Source organism: Chiloscyllium plagiosum, unplaced genomic scaffold (genome assembly GCF_037043375.1).
Source record: "Chiloscyllium plagiosum isolate Xiang-an unplaced genomic scaffold, Cpla_swu_hap1 HiC_scaffold_10, whole genome shotgun sequence".
In the NCBI taxonomy this organism is placed as follows: Eukaryota; Metazoa; Chordata; class Chondrichthyes; order Orectolobiformes; family Hemiscylliidae; genus Chiloscyllium; species Chiloscyllium plagiosum.
Window position 1 is genome coordinate 37,913,416 of NW_028270148.1, and position 16,543 is coordinate 37,929,958.

The 16,543-nt window shown below is 38.5% G+C and overlaps 1 protein-coding gene across 1 annotated transcript in view; it reads right to left on the reverse strand.

Annotated features, from left to right (window-relative positions):
• Window positions 1-616: 616 nt before the first annotated feature.
• The window catches only part of gch2 (GTP cyclohydrolase 2), a 52,414-nt gene continuing 36,487 nt past the window's right edge, over window positions 617-16,543 (reverse strand). Inside the window, exons 4-6 of the mRNA XM_043695669.2 lie at window positions 11,465-11,496; window positions 8,138-8,222; window positions 617-5,348 (exon numbers count right to left, since the gene is read on the reverse strand). Coding sequence (XP_043551604.1) covers window positions 5,222-5,348; window positions 8,138-8,222; window positions 11,465-11,496 — 244 coding nt within the window. The 3' untranslated portion in view covers window positions 617-5,221. The remainder of the gene's footprint in view (window positions 5,349-8,137; window positions 8,223-11,464; window positions 11,497-16,543) is intronic.

Here is a 16,543-nt window from a genome sequence, read left to right on the forward strand (position 1 = left end):
CTTGCGTGGTGAATTTTTAGAATTTTCTAACCCAGAGGGGAGTGAAGGTTCAGTTATTGAAATGTTCAGGACTGAGGTAAATATTAAAAACATTAAGGAGTATGGAGGTAGTACAGGAAAATAGTACTGAAGTAGAAGATCAGGCATGTATGTACTGGATAGCAGAGCAGGATCAAAGAGCTGGATAGCCTACTCCTGCTCCTATTTTTTTATGCTCTTATTTGCTCCTTCTGCCACCATGGCTCAATAAAAATGGAAAATTATTATTCTAATTAGAATTGCAGTTCGACAGGGTGGTGAAGAAGGCATTTGGTATGCTTGCCTTCATTGGTCAGTGCATTGAGTACAAGAGTTGGGATGTCATGCCTTGGCTGGTCAGGGCATCGGTTAGGCTACTTGTAGAAATAGCATACAATTCTGATTGCCTTTCTTTAGGAATGATGTTGTTAAACTTGAAAGGTGCAGAAAAGGATGTTTCTGGGTCTGGAGGGTTTCAGTTATGGGAGAGGCTGAATAGGCTGGTGCATTTTCTTCTCTGGATAGAGGAAAAGAGGCTGAGGGGTGACCTTATAGCGGTTTATAAAATCATGAGGCGACATGGATAGGATGAATAGCCAAGGTACTTTTCCCAGGATAGAGGAGTCCGAAACTAAAGGGCATAGGTTTAAAGTGAAAGGGGAAAGATTTAAAAAGGACCTGAGGGGTAACATCTTCACACAGAGGGTGGTGCGTGTATGGAATGAGTTGCTAGACGAGGTGGTAGAGATAGGTACAATTACAACATTTAAAAGACACCTGGTTGGGTATATGAATAGGAAGGATTTAGAGAGATATGGGATAAATGCTGGCACTAGGTCAGATTGGGATGACTGATCAGCACAGAGGAGTTTCCATGCTGTACAACTCTATGTAGATATTACGCTGCCTCCATATGCTGCATAGGAATTTTGTAGTTCCCCTCTCAATTATAATCACCAATGCCAGAAAATATACTGCACAAAATTATTGTATTTACTATGTTTACTTTTTCTAAAAAATATCACCTTTTTTACAGTAATGTTTAAATGGGTGAATGCTTCTGTCAAGTTAGAAAAATAATTTAATCAAATGTGTTCTGTGTCCTTATGATGATGTCTCATGTTATAATCGCAAGGATTTTTCCATTATGAAATAATAAGTATAATTTATAAGTGAATTATAATGCCCTATATAACCAAAAAGGACATAATGCCATCCTAATCGTATTAATCATGAAAAACACTTTTGTTAATAGGTGCAATATGTATATTGGTACATTTATAAATTGGTATACATATGTTAATATTATATTTAGTTAAACAGAATGATAAATGTTTTCACAAATTTTTTTACATCACACCATCCCCAATTTCTAATTCTTTCATATTGCACACATTCAATATCCACATTAAAAAGGCACAACAGATGTATAGAAATATACAAACCCCATGCTATTAAAATAAAAACCTTTTTCATTTTACAGTGACATGACTACAATGTATATGATGAAGCACTGCAGGATAATTGAATAACTGCAGCAGAAAGGTTATGATCTTTTAAAAATAGTTCAGCAACAAGCAGAGCATTTAGTTTATAGTGCATGACTGAACTTCTAAATCTTTATTTTATTTCATAAGAAATTTTATGTATAACTTGTCATTAAGGTCATGTTGTAAATTATAGTGTTATTTTGAAGAAAGAATTAATTACAAAGCACCATTTGGCAATATCTTTTGAAATGGTTTACTTTATCAACAGGTGTCTTAGCTTAGTGGTGGCATTTTTGCCTTTGAATCAGGAAAATTATGGTTTCCAATACCACACCAGGTAATTGAGCACATAATCTAGGCTGCTACTGAGGAAATCAGATTTGCCATCTATTGGGTCCCTCCCACAAAAGAACTTTGTTATTCAAGCCAATATTTATCCTTCAATCAACTAATGTCTAAAACAAATAACTGGCCATTTATTATACTGCTGCTTGTGGGAGCTGACTGTGCACAAAGTTACTATTCTGTTTCTTACATACAATAGTGATTACATTCACATATACTTCATGAACTGCAGATCATGCTCTGCATTCTTGAGGTCATGAAAGGTGCTATTATAAATGTTAGCTGTTTTAGTTAATTTTGTTGGTGAGACTATGGATTGTTGTTCTCAATACAGGTTATTGTTAATCATGATAATCCCATTTGTTCAGAAGGGTATAGATTACATCAGAATGATAAATACTGTGTTAAACTAAATAGGATAAAGACTTTTACATTTTCTGAAAGTATTTATACAGTAAAATAGGTTGATCTGTGTTGTTCTCTGTAATTTATAATGTTAAACCCATGGGACAAAGAAGGCAACAGTGAAAATTGTTGTTGCTGATGTCTTCTTACAAATATTTAGCTTGCTTACGTGAAATTCTTCTAACTGCGATTTTATTGGAGGCATTAACCTATTTTAGTTAAACACATTAAATAGGTTCACTAAATCGCAGAATTAGAAGAATTGATAAAAGCAGATAGGAGGTAAAATTCACATTGGATGGGAGCACAAAACCGGTGATAACACAAAATATAGGTGATAGGATCTAGCAGATGATAAACATGGCAGGCCAAGTGACAATCTCCCCACTTTGCTTTTCCATTGACTTTACAATGAAAGCATGGTTCAGTTGTACAATAGGCTGATGATGAACCAGCATCCATCTTGAACTATCACCTGAGGCAAATTTCTCTCTCGCTTTTATGTCAACATCACCAGCTGCAATTTCTCCATCAAATGGATTCTTTAAAATATATTCCACATAAATTACTATTGAAGCTGGATGTACAGTAAAAGCAGAACATTTCCCTTTCCAGTTTTCTCTCCGTTCCTCCCTTGAAGGCACTACATTTTATTGAGTTACATTCCTAAGGGCAACACCTATCTTCCAAAAATTCATTTAAGAAGCCTGTGTTTATGAGATGATCTAAATTGTGATTATTAGTAGGCTAGTCAACTATGGAGGTGACCCAATCAAGGCTAATTCTGCTCTTAGTGCTTCAGCTGTGATAAATGGACATTGACCAGGAGTAAAAAGCCCAGCTAACCTATCCTTTCACTAGCTTGGGGTTACATAGGACAACTGTGGTGTCCCAAGATCAATGAGATTCCTTGCATTATAAAGTTAGAAGCAGAATGTCAATGATGATTGCTTAGTGTTTGGTAACAGTTGCAACAAAGCAGTTCATGCCTACACCCAAGTCCTCAACAAAGTTTAGGCTGGGCCAATAATTGGCAAATAATCTTTGCTTGGCACTTGTGTGACATAATGACTATTTCAAGCAAGAGAGCAGCTAAGCACCTCCCCAAATGAAAACATCATTACCATTACTGAATTTACCACCAACAACATCCTGGGATTAACACTGAACGGAAATCTTTTTTTTTTGTATTAAGAACTGGGAATTCTGTGCTGAATATTTTAAATTTACAGATTCCAAATCCCATCCACCATCTGCAAGGCACAATTCAGGAATATGATTGAATATTCTTCACCTGCCTGGAAGAGAGCAGCTCCAATAACACTAATGAAGCTTATAAAAAATCTTAACAACGGAACCCACTTGATTGGCAACCCAACCATCACCTAAACATTCACTTCCCCCAAGAGTAACAGTGCAATAAAAACTACCTTCTGTTTCCAAGATGCATTGCAGCAACTCAAAGCTCCACACACAGAACCTTCCAAAGCTGCAACTAGAAGAACAAAGCTAACAAGTGCATGTGAACATCACCAAATGTACATTCCCCATCAAGGCATGCTCCATCCTGACTGTTACTCAGTCAAAATCCTGGAACTACTTTCTTAGCAGAATGATGGGGGAGGGGCACCATAACACGTGGACTGCAGCGGTTTAGGGAAGCAGCTCACCACCTTCTGCTAATTGGTAAATAGGAATGGGCAATACAGGCAGATTTTGGCTAACTCAGCACAAATCTTTTTGTTTGTAAAAGCCAATTCAGACTGAGAATACAGCAGGAAAAGAGGGTCGTTACAGCATTTCAAATGTAATTTTTTTTTAAAGCTGACTAAATTTGACTTTATTCTAAAAAGAAAATTTGCTCCTTGTTTTACGTTCATTCAAATGAGCGATGTCAATGGGGTTTTGAAACCTTTCATTTTATGTTCCCAGAGGAAAACACTAATGGCTGACTGTGAAGTGAATCTTCCTCTACTTGGTCGCAACAAAATACCTCAGCTAAAACTTCAGAAGTGCACTTCTTTTTGCAAGTTTTCTATTTACCACATATGCTGTCTTGTGGTCAGAGGTTGCTAGTAGTAGAAACCGAAATGGTGAGAGTCATGAAGTCAGCAGAGAGAAAAGCATTTGTAGTGATTGTAATGAGGTCAACCAGATGGACTTCACAGAATACGAAAATATCTCTGGGGTTGTTAATCTGGTCTAATCAGGGAGCCCTAGCCAGCAGATAAGAACACGAGTGTCCGACACCCTGTTCACTCTGAGAGCTGGCTCAGAGAGAACTGGATCAGTGTCAAAGACTCTTCATGTGTAAATAAAGGGTGACTTGGCAATGGTCCCTAGGGAGTTATTTCAGCAACTAACTAGTCAGTTAAATCAGACTAGGCTGATTTTTACCCAAGTTCTCAAACATGTAGGCTATTGCCTTGTTTAGTTTTGAAATTTGAACATATTAAATAAATGGTTGTGTTCAGACTTACTCAGTTGATTGAACATTTCCTACTTTATAATCATGTGAACTTGCTGCCTGGTAAATTAATCAGAACATTCCGCCAATAAACACATCACTCTTGGTTTAAGCGTTTTTGCATTATTAAATATTGGTCCCGAGAAAGTCAGAAACATTTCGTAGTATTAAATGATGCAGTGGAACTACATAACAAATAGATTAATAGTTAATAGAAACCCACAGTTTTACACTAAAAATTATGCATTTTATCCTACTTAAATATTGCATAACAACACCAAAACATTGTTTTCCCACAGTATCCTGGGAGTATCTTGGTCCCTGCTTGAAATAAGTGTGCTGTTTGGAATATTCTGCATTAGTAATGTACACAATTCAACATTTTTTTTAAACCTTCAGCCAAACAGAAGTTATTGCTTCATTATAATCCACTTCTCATGGCAGGTCAGCAGACTTTCTTAAATTTGTAGCAAGAGATAGAACTGGAATGGTTCTTCTACTCCTTTGTCAGTGTGAGAAATTCTTCCCGTGTCTTTTGGTCCTCCCGGAAAACTCCAAGCATCGTGCTGGTCATCGTCTTGCTATTAATTTTCTGCACACCTCGCATCACCATGCACATGTGCCTGCAAATAACATTTTAAGTTAGTTACTAATCAATTTAAATATACAGTTGTCTCTTCAAACTGACACAATTAAGGTGACTGGGACAGCAATTGCCCATTCCTTTTAACATTGATCTAGTTTGCATGCTGCCTCTGGTAGTTATTACCCAATAGTATTTAAGTTCACCTAGAAGTTAAAGGCTCATCTAATTTAGAGTGCAAAATACGTGTAACTGTTGAAATATTATTTCTAACCAAATTTGAAAAATGTACACCTTTTTCTGTTTCATTTCACAATTGGGTAGTGACTTTTCCATTTCATATCTTTATTACTTAGCTGGCAACTGTGTTGAGATACCAAACCATCAGACTCCAATGTCCGAGAATGATTTTGTCTGTGCCGTGTTGTCTGATTTGTATTATTCTTGTTGCAGTTAGACATTGTCCTCAATAATTTTAAACTAGGAAGAAGAACTGTCACCTAGGTTTTCTGCACCTTTAGATCCCAGCTGGAAAGTCAATGAGGACAGGATTGAAATTGGTTGTGATGCCACCCATAGTCAAGCAGCCTACCAATACTGGATTAACACGTGAATCATAATAATGCCTATAATGACACAAAACATTTTATAGGCACTAAACAATGCACATCAATGAGGTAAGATGTCAGAATTGTTATGACACACTGGCTGGTGCACAAGTTAAAGATTTCCTAAAGTATGCAAAGTTACTTAATTTACCAGACTTTCAGACCCAGATTGATAGGAAGCACTGGACAAGAATAACTATTTATTTCAAGTGCATAAACGTTAGCTGCAACTAAAGAGTTTTAAACTGTTGGCATAAAGTCAAAACTCTGATTCCCTAATAAATGTCCCCAGATAGACAAAGTGAGACAAATATGGTAAAACAGGTTATGGACTAAGGGGAAACTGGGAAGACAGTTCAATAGCCTTTCCCAAAATAGATTGTTGAGATGATCTTTGTGACTCTTCTGCTGGTCAGTGTGTTGCTTTAATCATCTTTCTTCTATTGGTTGATGAGAGACATAAGATGGCTGACACATTTGTAAAATGCCTCTGACATATCCGTTAAAAGTCATAGCATATTACAACTGTTGGGGAAAAGATAAGCTGGTTTTCTTCAGGTTTACAGTGAGTTTTGACTGTAGAAAACATAAAGACTGGTCTCTGAGCAGGGGAAGAACTGAACACTTCCCTGTTTCTGTAACATGTTCTCAGCTCCCATCTGTTCAGCTCCCAGAGAATCAGTCAAACAATGAATGTCTGGCAAAATTATGTCATTGACAACTGGTCACTCGTCTCGAGACCAATCAACTTCTTGTTGACACCAAAAGCTGCTCAGTATAGCTCCTTGGCTACAGATTACCTGCAGTTGTACAATTACTGCTTGTCTAACGATAATTTACATGATTCCTGGCGTGGTGCCAGGTAACATAGCTTTCAAAACTGTAGCCACTCCTTCAACATTGTCTTTTAAAACAAATCTTTGACTCAACAGGACAATTTCTAAGAACACCAACAATTTAAGTCAAAAAAACAGCATTTGACCAATCAGAGTACACCTGTCAGGTTTAAAATGTAAATAAAGCTTGGTAGTTAACTGTCAATCTTCATTAACATTCTCCATGGCAACATCTCGATCAATTCAGCTTGCACTTGGCAACCAATCAGAACTGACCTCTCATATAGCATAAATGTTGGTTTTCCCTTTCAACTGGTATTCTTTCAATTGTCTGGCTAAGTGCAAGAAGAAAAGCTTTGACATAATATAGCTTTTTCAGCAAAACTAAGGTTCTGTCCTATCAAATAACTAAAGTCTGCCATGATAATTTATCAGACAGCAGGTTACACTTCAACATGCAACATTACAGAATTTACTCTTCACTAGACGAGCAGAAAACGCCAAAATTTGAAGAAGAGTCAAGAGAATTGGTCTCATGATTTTTAGAGGCGGGCCTAGAGCAGTCTCAAACAATGGCATGCTTCCTAATTGCTAACCTCACTTTGAGAAGCCACAGCATGGTTGATGTAACAAATGGAAGAGAAGTCACACTGCTGGAATGACATGTCTTCATCTGACGTCAATTCATGTGCACATTGAACTTATACCACAATGTAGGAAACAGATCAGAAATGGGGAAGCTTTCACAATCCCTGCAAAACCATTTGCCATCTTAAAGAGCAGCTTAAATGTTCTGGTGACGAGTAGTAATAAAGAAATTTAGTAGCTTAAAGTTAAATGATAGGAAAGTAGTGGATGTGGGCATAGTTACATTTAAAAGATAAGGACATGAATAAGAAAGGTTTGAAGGCGTACTGACTGCGAGCAGGCAGGTGGGACTAGTTTATGTCGGAATTATGTTCGGTACAGACTCGTTGGATCGAAGTGTCTGTTTCCTGGTTGTATGACTCTATGTCACACTGAGTTTAATGTATTGTACTGACAAAAGTGCTGCCTATTGTACTTTTCCCTTGCAAATGAGGTCTTTGACTAGGAATATTAATGCTCAAGTATAACGCTGAAACTGAAAAACCCAAATAAATGTTCGTAATATCTTCAATCACGTAATCATTCTTTAGAATACACTTCCCTTCATGATGGATAAATGCATGCAATTATTCTTCACCCACTCTATTCTTAAATATACCAATATTAAATTTATTTAGTTTATTTTAATATTGTAAAAAATAGTTAAGTTAATCCTCTTGAGCCAAAATGACAAGATAGCCAGTACTGAGAAACATAACAAACAAAATTAGGCTTAAGTAAAATAAAAGTATGCTCACGTTGCTTCTATGATAACAGCTACTCCAGCTGGTTTCAAAGCCTCTGTAACTGCAACTGCAATTTGCTTGGTAAGTCGTTCTTGAACTATAGTGGACAAGCACAGGGAATACTTTCAGTGTTTATGTCCATTTAATAAATATAGTTCTGATAAAAGATCATCAACATGAAATATTAACTCTGTTTCTTTCTTCATGGATACTGTCAGACCTCTGAGTGTTTCCAACAGTTTCTGATGCAGATTTCCAGCATTTGCAATGATTAGTTCTTGAGCTAGATACAGAGGGACCTTGATTATCTGAATATCAATTAGCCGAATTTCGGATTATCCGAAGGGGATCTCAAGGTCCCAATAGAAACATTACGTCAAAGAGCTGTTTCAACCCTGATCGCATCTTTTGTTTACAGGTACAATGATTAAAAATGAACTCGGCTCATTGAAATGCTGCCAAGAACAGTCCAGGCACCATCTCTAAATGACTGACCTCCCGCCCTCTGTTTTCCCCTCCCCTACAATTTCCCTGGAGTTCTACAGATAATCTCTCCAACATTGTCCTGTACAGGGCAGAGGTGGAACCTGTCAAAAGATTGCAGTAAAAAGTGGTGTGTGTGGGGTGGGGGCAGATGGGGTTGGAGCGGACAGCGTAAGGGGGCAGATGGGGTTGGGAGCGGGTATTGGGGGTGGGCAGGGCATGGAGGCAGTGTTGGGGGTGGGCAGGGGCAGGTGTTCATGCACAGTGTGCTGCTGCCTAGTCTCCTGAAATGGGAACAGACTTCACAGAAAACTCTGAGCCCCAGAGGAAATCAATTAACCGAATGATCAATTATCCGAACGAAATAGTGCCCGCCCACCTCATTCGGGTAATCGAGGTTCCTCTATATTGCTATTACAAGTACATCAATATATATCTTGTAGATAAGGGCTAAGCTAAGGATTTTGTGACATTTGAGAGCATGAATACAAAGAAGGCATTAAAATTGGATATAAAAGACAATTGACAATTCCATCAAAAAGTACAAAAATGGAAGATGTTAGAAAAGTAAATTAAAACATCAAATTTATATTTTATATTATTTAAGCTTTCTTTAAAAGGAGGTTTGATACATACGTAAGCAAGTAGAGCTGGGTATAAAACAAATTGATGAGGAGTGTAGGCAATAGCTTCACAGCTTCCCATAGTGAAGATTCAGAGTTTGCAAAAACTTGTGTTGATAGAACCATGAAGTTTGTTCCATTTGGACAATGACTTAAATAGTGAGACGTGTGTTTACAAAATTCAGTCTATAGGCCAATACGAGGAGCAAGGATTAGCTGGTTTATTTAATTTTCTATGCGTCTGAAGTTAAGATTTTCTAAGATATGGACCATATGATTCATTGATTTTTTTTTATTGATTCATTCACAGTACGTGAGCAACTCTGACAGGACCAGCCTGTATTGGCCTTACCTAATTACCCTTGAGAAGATGGTAGTGAACTGCCTTCTTGAAGTGCTGTAGCCTTTGTGATGGTCTAAGTATACTCATAGTTCTGTTTGTGAGGGTGGTCCAGGTTTTTAACTGACTGACAGCAAAGGACAGTGATATAGTTCCAAGTCAGGATACTGTATGATTTGGAGGAGAACCCTGCATGTATAGGTGTTTCTAATGTTGGCTGTCCTTGTCTTTCTTGATCATAGAGGTTATGGATTTGGAAAATACTCCTGAGGAAGCCTTTGTAACTTTCTGCAGTGCATCTTGCAGACAGTGAAGTTCTGTTACTTGAATAATCAAATGGCTTTACAAAGTGGACAAATGGTTTGTCAGCATCCCTTATAGTGGGGAAGAAAATTGCAATGGGGCTTAGAAAGAGCAGAAAGTGCGAATGATTTTGGGCCAGCAAAAACTCTAAAAATGAAAACTGGACTTTTCAAACCTCATTGATGAATATATGATGAATGGCCACTGCAGAAATCCTCTTAAATATTCAATTTTTGAAAGATATGTTCACGATTTTGATGTTGACCTTACAAAATAGACTTCTTTGCTTGAGCTGAAACCATCATACCACTCAAAGTAAAATAATACTTATTCCTGCTAACTATCCTACACACAGTCTCATTTGATTTAACCTGTTTCCTGTTACTGGGAGTTTGTCATCTCTTAACACAGAAACCATGACCACTAAAGGATGTTGTATAGAGAAAACTATTAGTACAGAAATTAGGTGAACTACTGTAAAGATCTAGATTGGATTTTAAGGCTCAAGGGTAGCACAGTGGCTCAGTGATTAGTACTGTTGTCTCACAGCATCAAGGACCTGGGTTCAATTTCACCCTCAGGTGACTGTCTGTGTGGAGTTTGCACATTCTCCCATGTCCACATGGATTTCCTCCCACTGTCCAAAGATGTGCTGGTTAGGTGGATTGACCATGCTAAATTGCTCATTGTGTACAGGGATGTATCAGTTATGTGGATTAGCCATAGGAAATGCATGGTTAAAGGATTAGAGTGGAGGAAGGAGGTGGAGGGGAATGGGTGGTAGGCAGGATGCTCTGTGGAAGGTCATTGTGGACTTGAAGGGCTGAATGGTCCATTTCCACACTGTTAGGTTTCTGCAAATTAGCTCATCAATGAGGAGAGATACAAAAAGCCAGAATTCAGAAGCTGTAAGAAGAATGGATTCTTGAAGCTATGGGCACAATCCACGTTTCTGTATGTGCTGGAATGTGACAGTTTAGATTCCATCTATTAAAGCTCAACTAGATTTTGCGAGAGGACTCATTTACTTGAATGGCATTGGCAGGAACCAAAGCAATTAAAGCTGCATCTAAGCTACCTACTGTTGCATCTAAACCAGAAGGTCTAATAGAGAGTGGACTGGCTGAGGATAGTGCTGGGTTTCCTTCTCATCTGTCACCCCTTACCTCACCAATTCAAACCTCAGAATTAGGAACAGGATTATGCTGCCTTGGGGAGCACATGGAAAACATATTTTAAAATATAGATTAATTTATGAATCGAATAATGGTCTACATCACTAAAATGCACCCAAATTCTACTGCTTAGTTCATTATTACATCTGTCTTATCAAAAGCATTGTGTGAACTATGACACCAATGGACAGGAAAACTGGATGGATACAACAAGGGGTCCCAGTCTGTACGAAAATGATCCCTATCTGTTTGTAAGGTTTGGATTATATGTTTAAAGCTAGGCATGCACATTGATAAATTAAATCATGTGTTTGAAACAAAAAAACATTGTATCAAAGGGGAAAAAAACACAGAAGACCTTCTAGCACATTTAGTGAGGAAATAAAAATGCAAATTATATTTGAATTAATTGTACCTTGAAGTCTTCTACTGTAGATTTCAACAATCCTGTAAATAAACAGACTGGATTACAACCATCTTCTTTTTGCAGTTCTGTATTGCAGATTTAACTTCCAGGAAAATATTCATAATTCTAATATGAAAATGAGAAAAAGGACTATGTCTGAACTTCAAATGTTTGAAAATTACAGCTGTCATAAATAGTTTCATAAAATAGAAACACAGCCAGGAATTGCCCTTCACTGTGGTCCTGTGCAGTTAACCTGAACGAGCCTGATCCACCATTCAATAGGATCAAGGCTGAATGGATTGTGACCTCAGCTCCACACTCATCCCCAATAACCATTGACTTCCTTGTTACTCAAGAATCAATCTATCCTTGCCTTAAAAAACTTCAACAACCCAGCCTTCACTGCTCTCTGGGGAAGGGATTTCCAAAGATTTACTTCCCTCAGAGAAAAGATTCCTGCTCATCTCCATCTTAAATGAGAGGCCAATTATTTTTAAACTGTGGCCTTTGGTTCTAGTCTCTTCGATAGGGGGAAATTATTACTTTTCACAATCCATCACATCAAATTTCCTCAGATCTTACATGTTTCACTAAGATCTCCTTTCATTCTTCTGAATGTGAATGGACTTGCCCTTCATTGTACTCAAGAAGAGGATCAACTCTTAGTTGGTAGAGTACAAAAATATTCAAGCACAAAGCAAACATCCACAAAAAGCATTTCTTTATTATTACTAAAAACATCGATTCTCTTAATAATTTAAGTTTTTTTAAAAATTGTTATCCTGTTGTATATAGTACCTACCCATTAATCATTCAATGACCAGTTAATAGAACTTATGCAGAAGTCTACTTAAGAAATTCATAAATATATCTTTACCTTGAATATAAGAATGCTAGGCCTATACAAATTCCTAAAATCAAGATAGTACATGGTGCAATGTTGAGCTTAGCTCCATCTGTGGCTAGGGAAAAGCAGAATCAATTGTTTTTTTCTCTTTTTATTCAGTAAAATGCTGTATTTTGCTGAGATTTATGGTGGACAGTCCACCATGGTGATACAAGGTTTTCAAAGGTAATCGTCTTGCCTGGCTGATGGAATCATGTAGCAGGAAGGGCAGAGGGGCTCGCCACTGCTGGGGCTTTGTGATGTTCACATCACTGGTACCATGTTTAAACCCCAGCTGCAGATCACTTCAGTCTCAGCAAGCCAGGAATTGCCCTTCACTGTGGTCCTGTGCAGTTAACCTGAACGAACTAGCTCAGAAAGGCAATCTAGCTCCTTGCTTTGTGACAGGGACCTGGAAGTGTCAGTGCATAAGGTGATCAAAATGGATGCAGTGCTTTGTCCCCTCCAGATCACCAAAGGAAGTGAAGCCACCAGACAAAGCCAGCCTGGACAGACATACTGTCTGGGTCAGTGCAGTGTCCAGGTTAAAACAGTTCCGAAAGAAGGTTAATGACACATGACAATTGTTAGGAAAACCTCAAACAAGGAGTGACGTAACAAGAAGATATAACGAGGGGGTTGACTAGCTCTGCCCTCATGACAGAAAAGCACCTCTTGTTTTACCCTCCAGGATAGACAGGGAAGGGGTTGAAAAACAAGTTTTAACTCTACTGGAGTGGATTGGTAGGACTGAAGACTCTCATGTACCAGTTGGGTTCAAGTGTTAACATGCTGTGAAGGTTACACAAAGAACCATCCATTAGAACATAGAACATAGAACAGTACAGCACAGAACAGGCCCTTCAGCCCACGATGTTGTGCTGACCACTGATCCTCATGTATGCACCCTCAAATTTCTGTGACCATATGCATGTCCAGTAGTCTCTTAAATGTCCCCAATGACCTTGCTTCCACAACTGCTGCTGGCAATGTATTCCATGCTCTCACAACTCTGTGTAAAGAACCCACCTCTGACATCCCCTCTATATATTAGTTACCCAATGTTACAGTAAAGACTGTCTCCAAATCAGTGTTGCAAACAATTTAAAAAGCATTCATGTTTCCTTGTGTCTTCTTGAAGAATTGCCTCAAGGGCTCTTTTGCAGTTGCCAAATAAAGAAAAACTTCTACCTGCTGGTTTACTATCACTATGTACGTATCATGAACTGATTTCCGAATGGGAAGCTCCTTCAATAGCCTTTGTTTTCTGTGGGTATGTCATTATATCATTACTGTTACAATAATACTGTTACAAGAACCAAACATATTCCTTTGTGAATTTACACCTCCCATTTAGGAGGAGCCCTTCAGCTGGATGCATTCAAAAACTGCTCATGTTTCTCAACCAGTTTATAGAGTGTTCATCAATATATGGCATATGGAATATGAAGGCTTATAACGCCTCTAAGATTTTGGATGTAGATGTTGGAAAATCTCTAGAGCCCAAATGGTAGTCTGTTGCAGCCAAAGCTTTTAAACGGAGTTCTAAGTGTGGTAAGCAAACTTGATTGCCTATCCAATAGCAATTGTTAGTATGCACTGTTTCCATTAAGCCTCATAAAGACTCTATTTTTGAATATTTTGGCTCAGGTTTCATTTACTATAGACATAGGATGGCATTGTTCTGTTTAGCTTCATCAGGCCAACATAAATTCATGATTTGGAGATGCCGGTGTTGGACTGGGGTGTACAAAATTAAAAATCACAACACCAGGTTATAGTCCAACAGGTTTAATTGGAAGCACACTAGCTTTCGGAGCATTGCTCCTTCATAGGTGGTAGTGGAGGGCTCAATCCTAACAACGGATGAATGGGCACCGCACAACAAATCAACAGACAGGAGTGTTCCCTCCCAGTTGGGGAACACTTCTGTGGTTCAGGACATTCAGTCTCGGACCTTCGGGTGACCATCCTCCAAGGTGTACTTTGGGACAGGCCGAGCAGAGGCTGATAGCTAAGTTCGGTACCCATAGGGAGGGCCTCAACCGAGACCTTGGGTTCATGTCACATTACAGGTGACCACCATTGCACCACACACACACACACACACACACACACACACACACACACACACACACACACACACACACACACACACACACACACACACACACACTCCCACACATGCACCCCCTCACAGACTTAAGACACTCTGCACTCACTACACACACACACATACACTTTCTCACACTCACAACCCCCAACCCAGACAGATAGATACACACAGACAGACAAAGACCCACATGCACACATATTTTGTGGGATGAATTTGTACTTGCAGGGTCACATTGTACATTGCTCAAAAACTGCATGCATTCATGTAGAACTCTATTATCTCACTTTTGAGATTAGAATCAATCTAAACATCAGGTCATAGACAGAGAACACAGGGGGCCAGCACCTTCAACATATTGTCTAGCTATCACCATTGTTAACAGCTAACCCAAGAATACAACTTTTTTAAAAAAAAGGTTTTGTGATTTACACATAAAAGAAGTGAAACTATCACTGTATTCTAACAGATGAAAGGCTTAACAGACAATCAATTTTTCAATGTATAATTTCAGTTACATCACACTGTAAATTTTTGCTATAAATTCTGTGCGTTAGGATTGAGCCCTCCACTACCACTGGTGGGCGGCACGGTGGCACAGTGGTTAGCACTGCTGCTTCACTAGCGCCAGAGACCCGGGTTTATTTCCCGCCTCAGGCGACTGACTGTGTGGAGTTTGCACGTTCTCCCAGTATCTGCGTGGGTTTCCTCCCACAGTCCAAAGATGTGCAGTTCAGGTGAATTGGCCGTGCTAAATTGCCCATAGTGTTAGGTAAGGGGTAAATGTATGGGTATGGGTGGGTTGCGCTTCGGCGGGGCGGTGTGGACTTGTTGGGCCGAAGGGCCTGTTTCCACACTGTAAGTAATCTAATGTAATCTAATCTAATCTACCACCTGATGAAGGAGCGGCGCACCGAAAGCTAGTGTGCTTCCAATTAAACCTGTTGGACTATAACCTGGTGTTGTGTGATTTTTAACTAAGCATAAATTCAGATATACTATTTAGTTTGGGTGCAGTAACCATAACTGAGCACTACTCGTTTGGTTTCATTACCAGGGAACTGATGCCATTTTGGACCTCTCAAGTTGTATCATAACTTCCTTCATTAAAAGGTATGGAATCTTCCGAGGTAAGTATCAACATAATGGCTTAACATCTGTCTCAAGTGTGATGTTTTATTCAGTATTTAATTTCACTAAACCATAAACAATTTGAGGAAACCTTGTGTAAAGAAGCTCTTAAAGGTTTGCTGGTTGTCCTTTTTGACTTTTAAAGATGATTCAGGGCAATACAAGAGTGCTTAAAAGTGAAGACTCTTGATTGTGAAGTACATAAACATGTTGTACCATCTGACACCCCCTGTGTTGCAAAGTTGGTTTCAGCCTACCTTTACTGAAGTGGCATATCTCCTGGATTACGTAGTTGTACTGCTATAGCTTGAAGATGCAATATAAAACAATAAAATGAACCTAGCCCTTGTACTGAGCATAAAATCAGTGAGGTGAACATCCCCATAAATATCTATGTCACCTATTTTCTCTAAAAATACCTTTCATTTTTATTGTAAGCTGTACTATCTCATGAAGTTCTATTTATGAGTAGCTATTTGATTTCTTAGTGCTTGGTGACTGTCCTTCTTCAGCATATTTCCTAAAGCTAACCCAGTGTTTTACAGTCAAGGTATTTTTTTAAAATGGCTGGGCACTGCCTTACTTGGTCCACAGTGCTGATACTGACTTTTATTATCAGGTGTCCGTCATCTCTCTGAACTGTTGGCATTGATTTTCTGCTTTGGTTCTACATTTCTAAAATTTGTTGACCTTAATAAGCTTGCTAACTTTGCAAAAATATATTTGGCTTGTGATTTGTGTTACATTGTGTAACATGCACTGACTAGATCAGTAAATGGTTCGCAACCATTTGGAAAATAGGACTATTACAATACAATTCATATTGTTCTATGTCATGATGATCCAGCTTGTAAGTCCATCAGTTAATAACATCAGGATGATAGGAGGGAGGTAAGATCCCTCTGTTCAATTTCACTGTGAGCAGACATATCAGAAATCAAGACATCCTAAATGA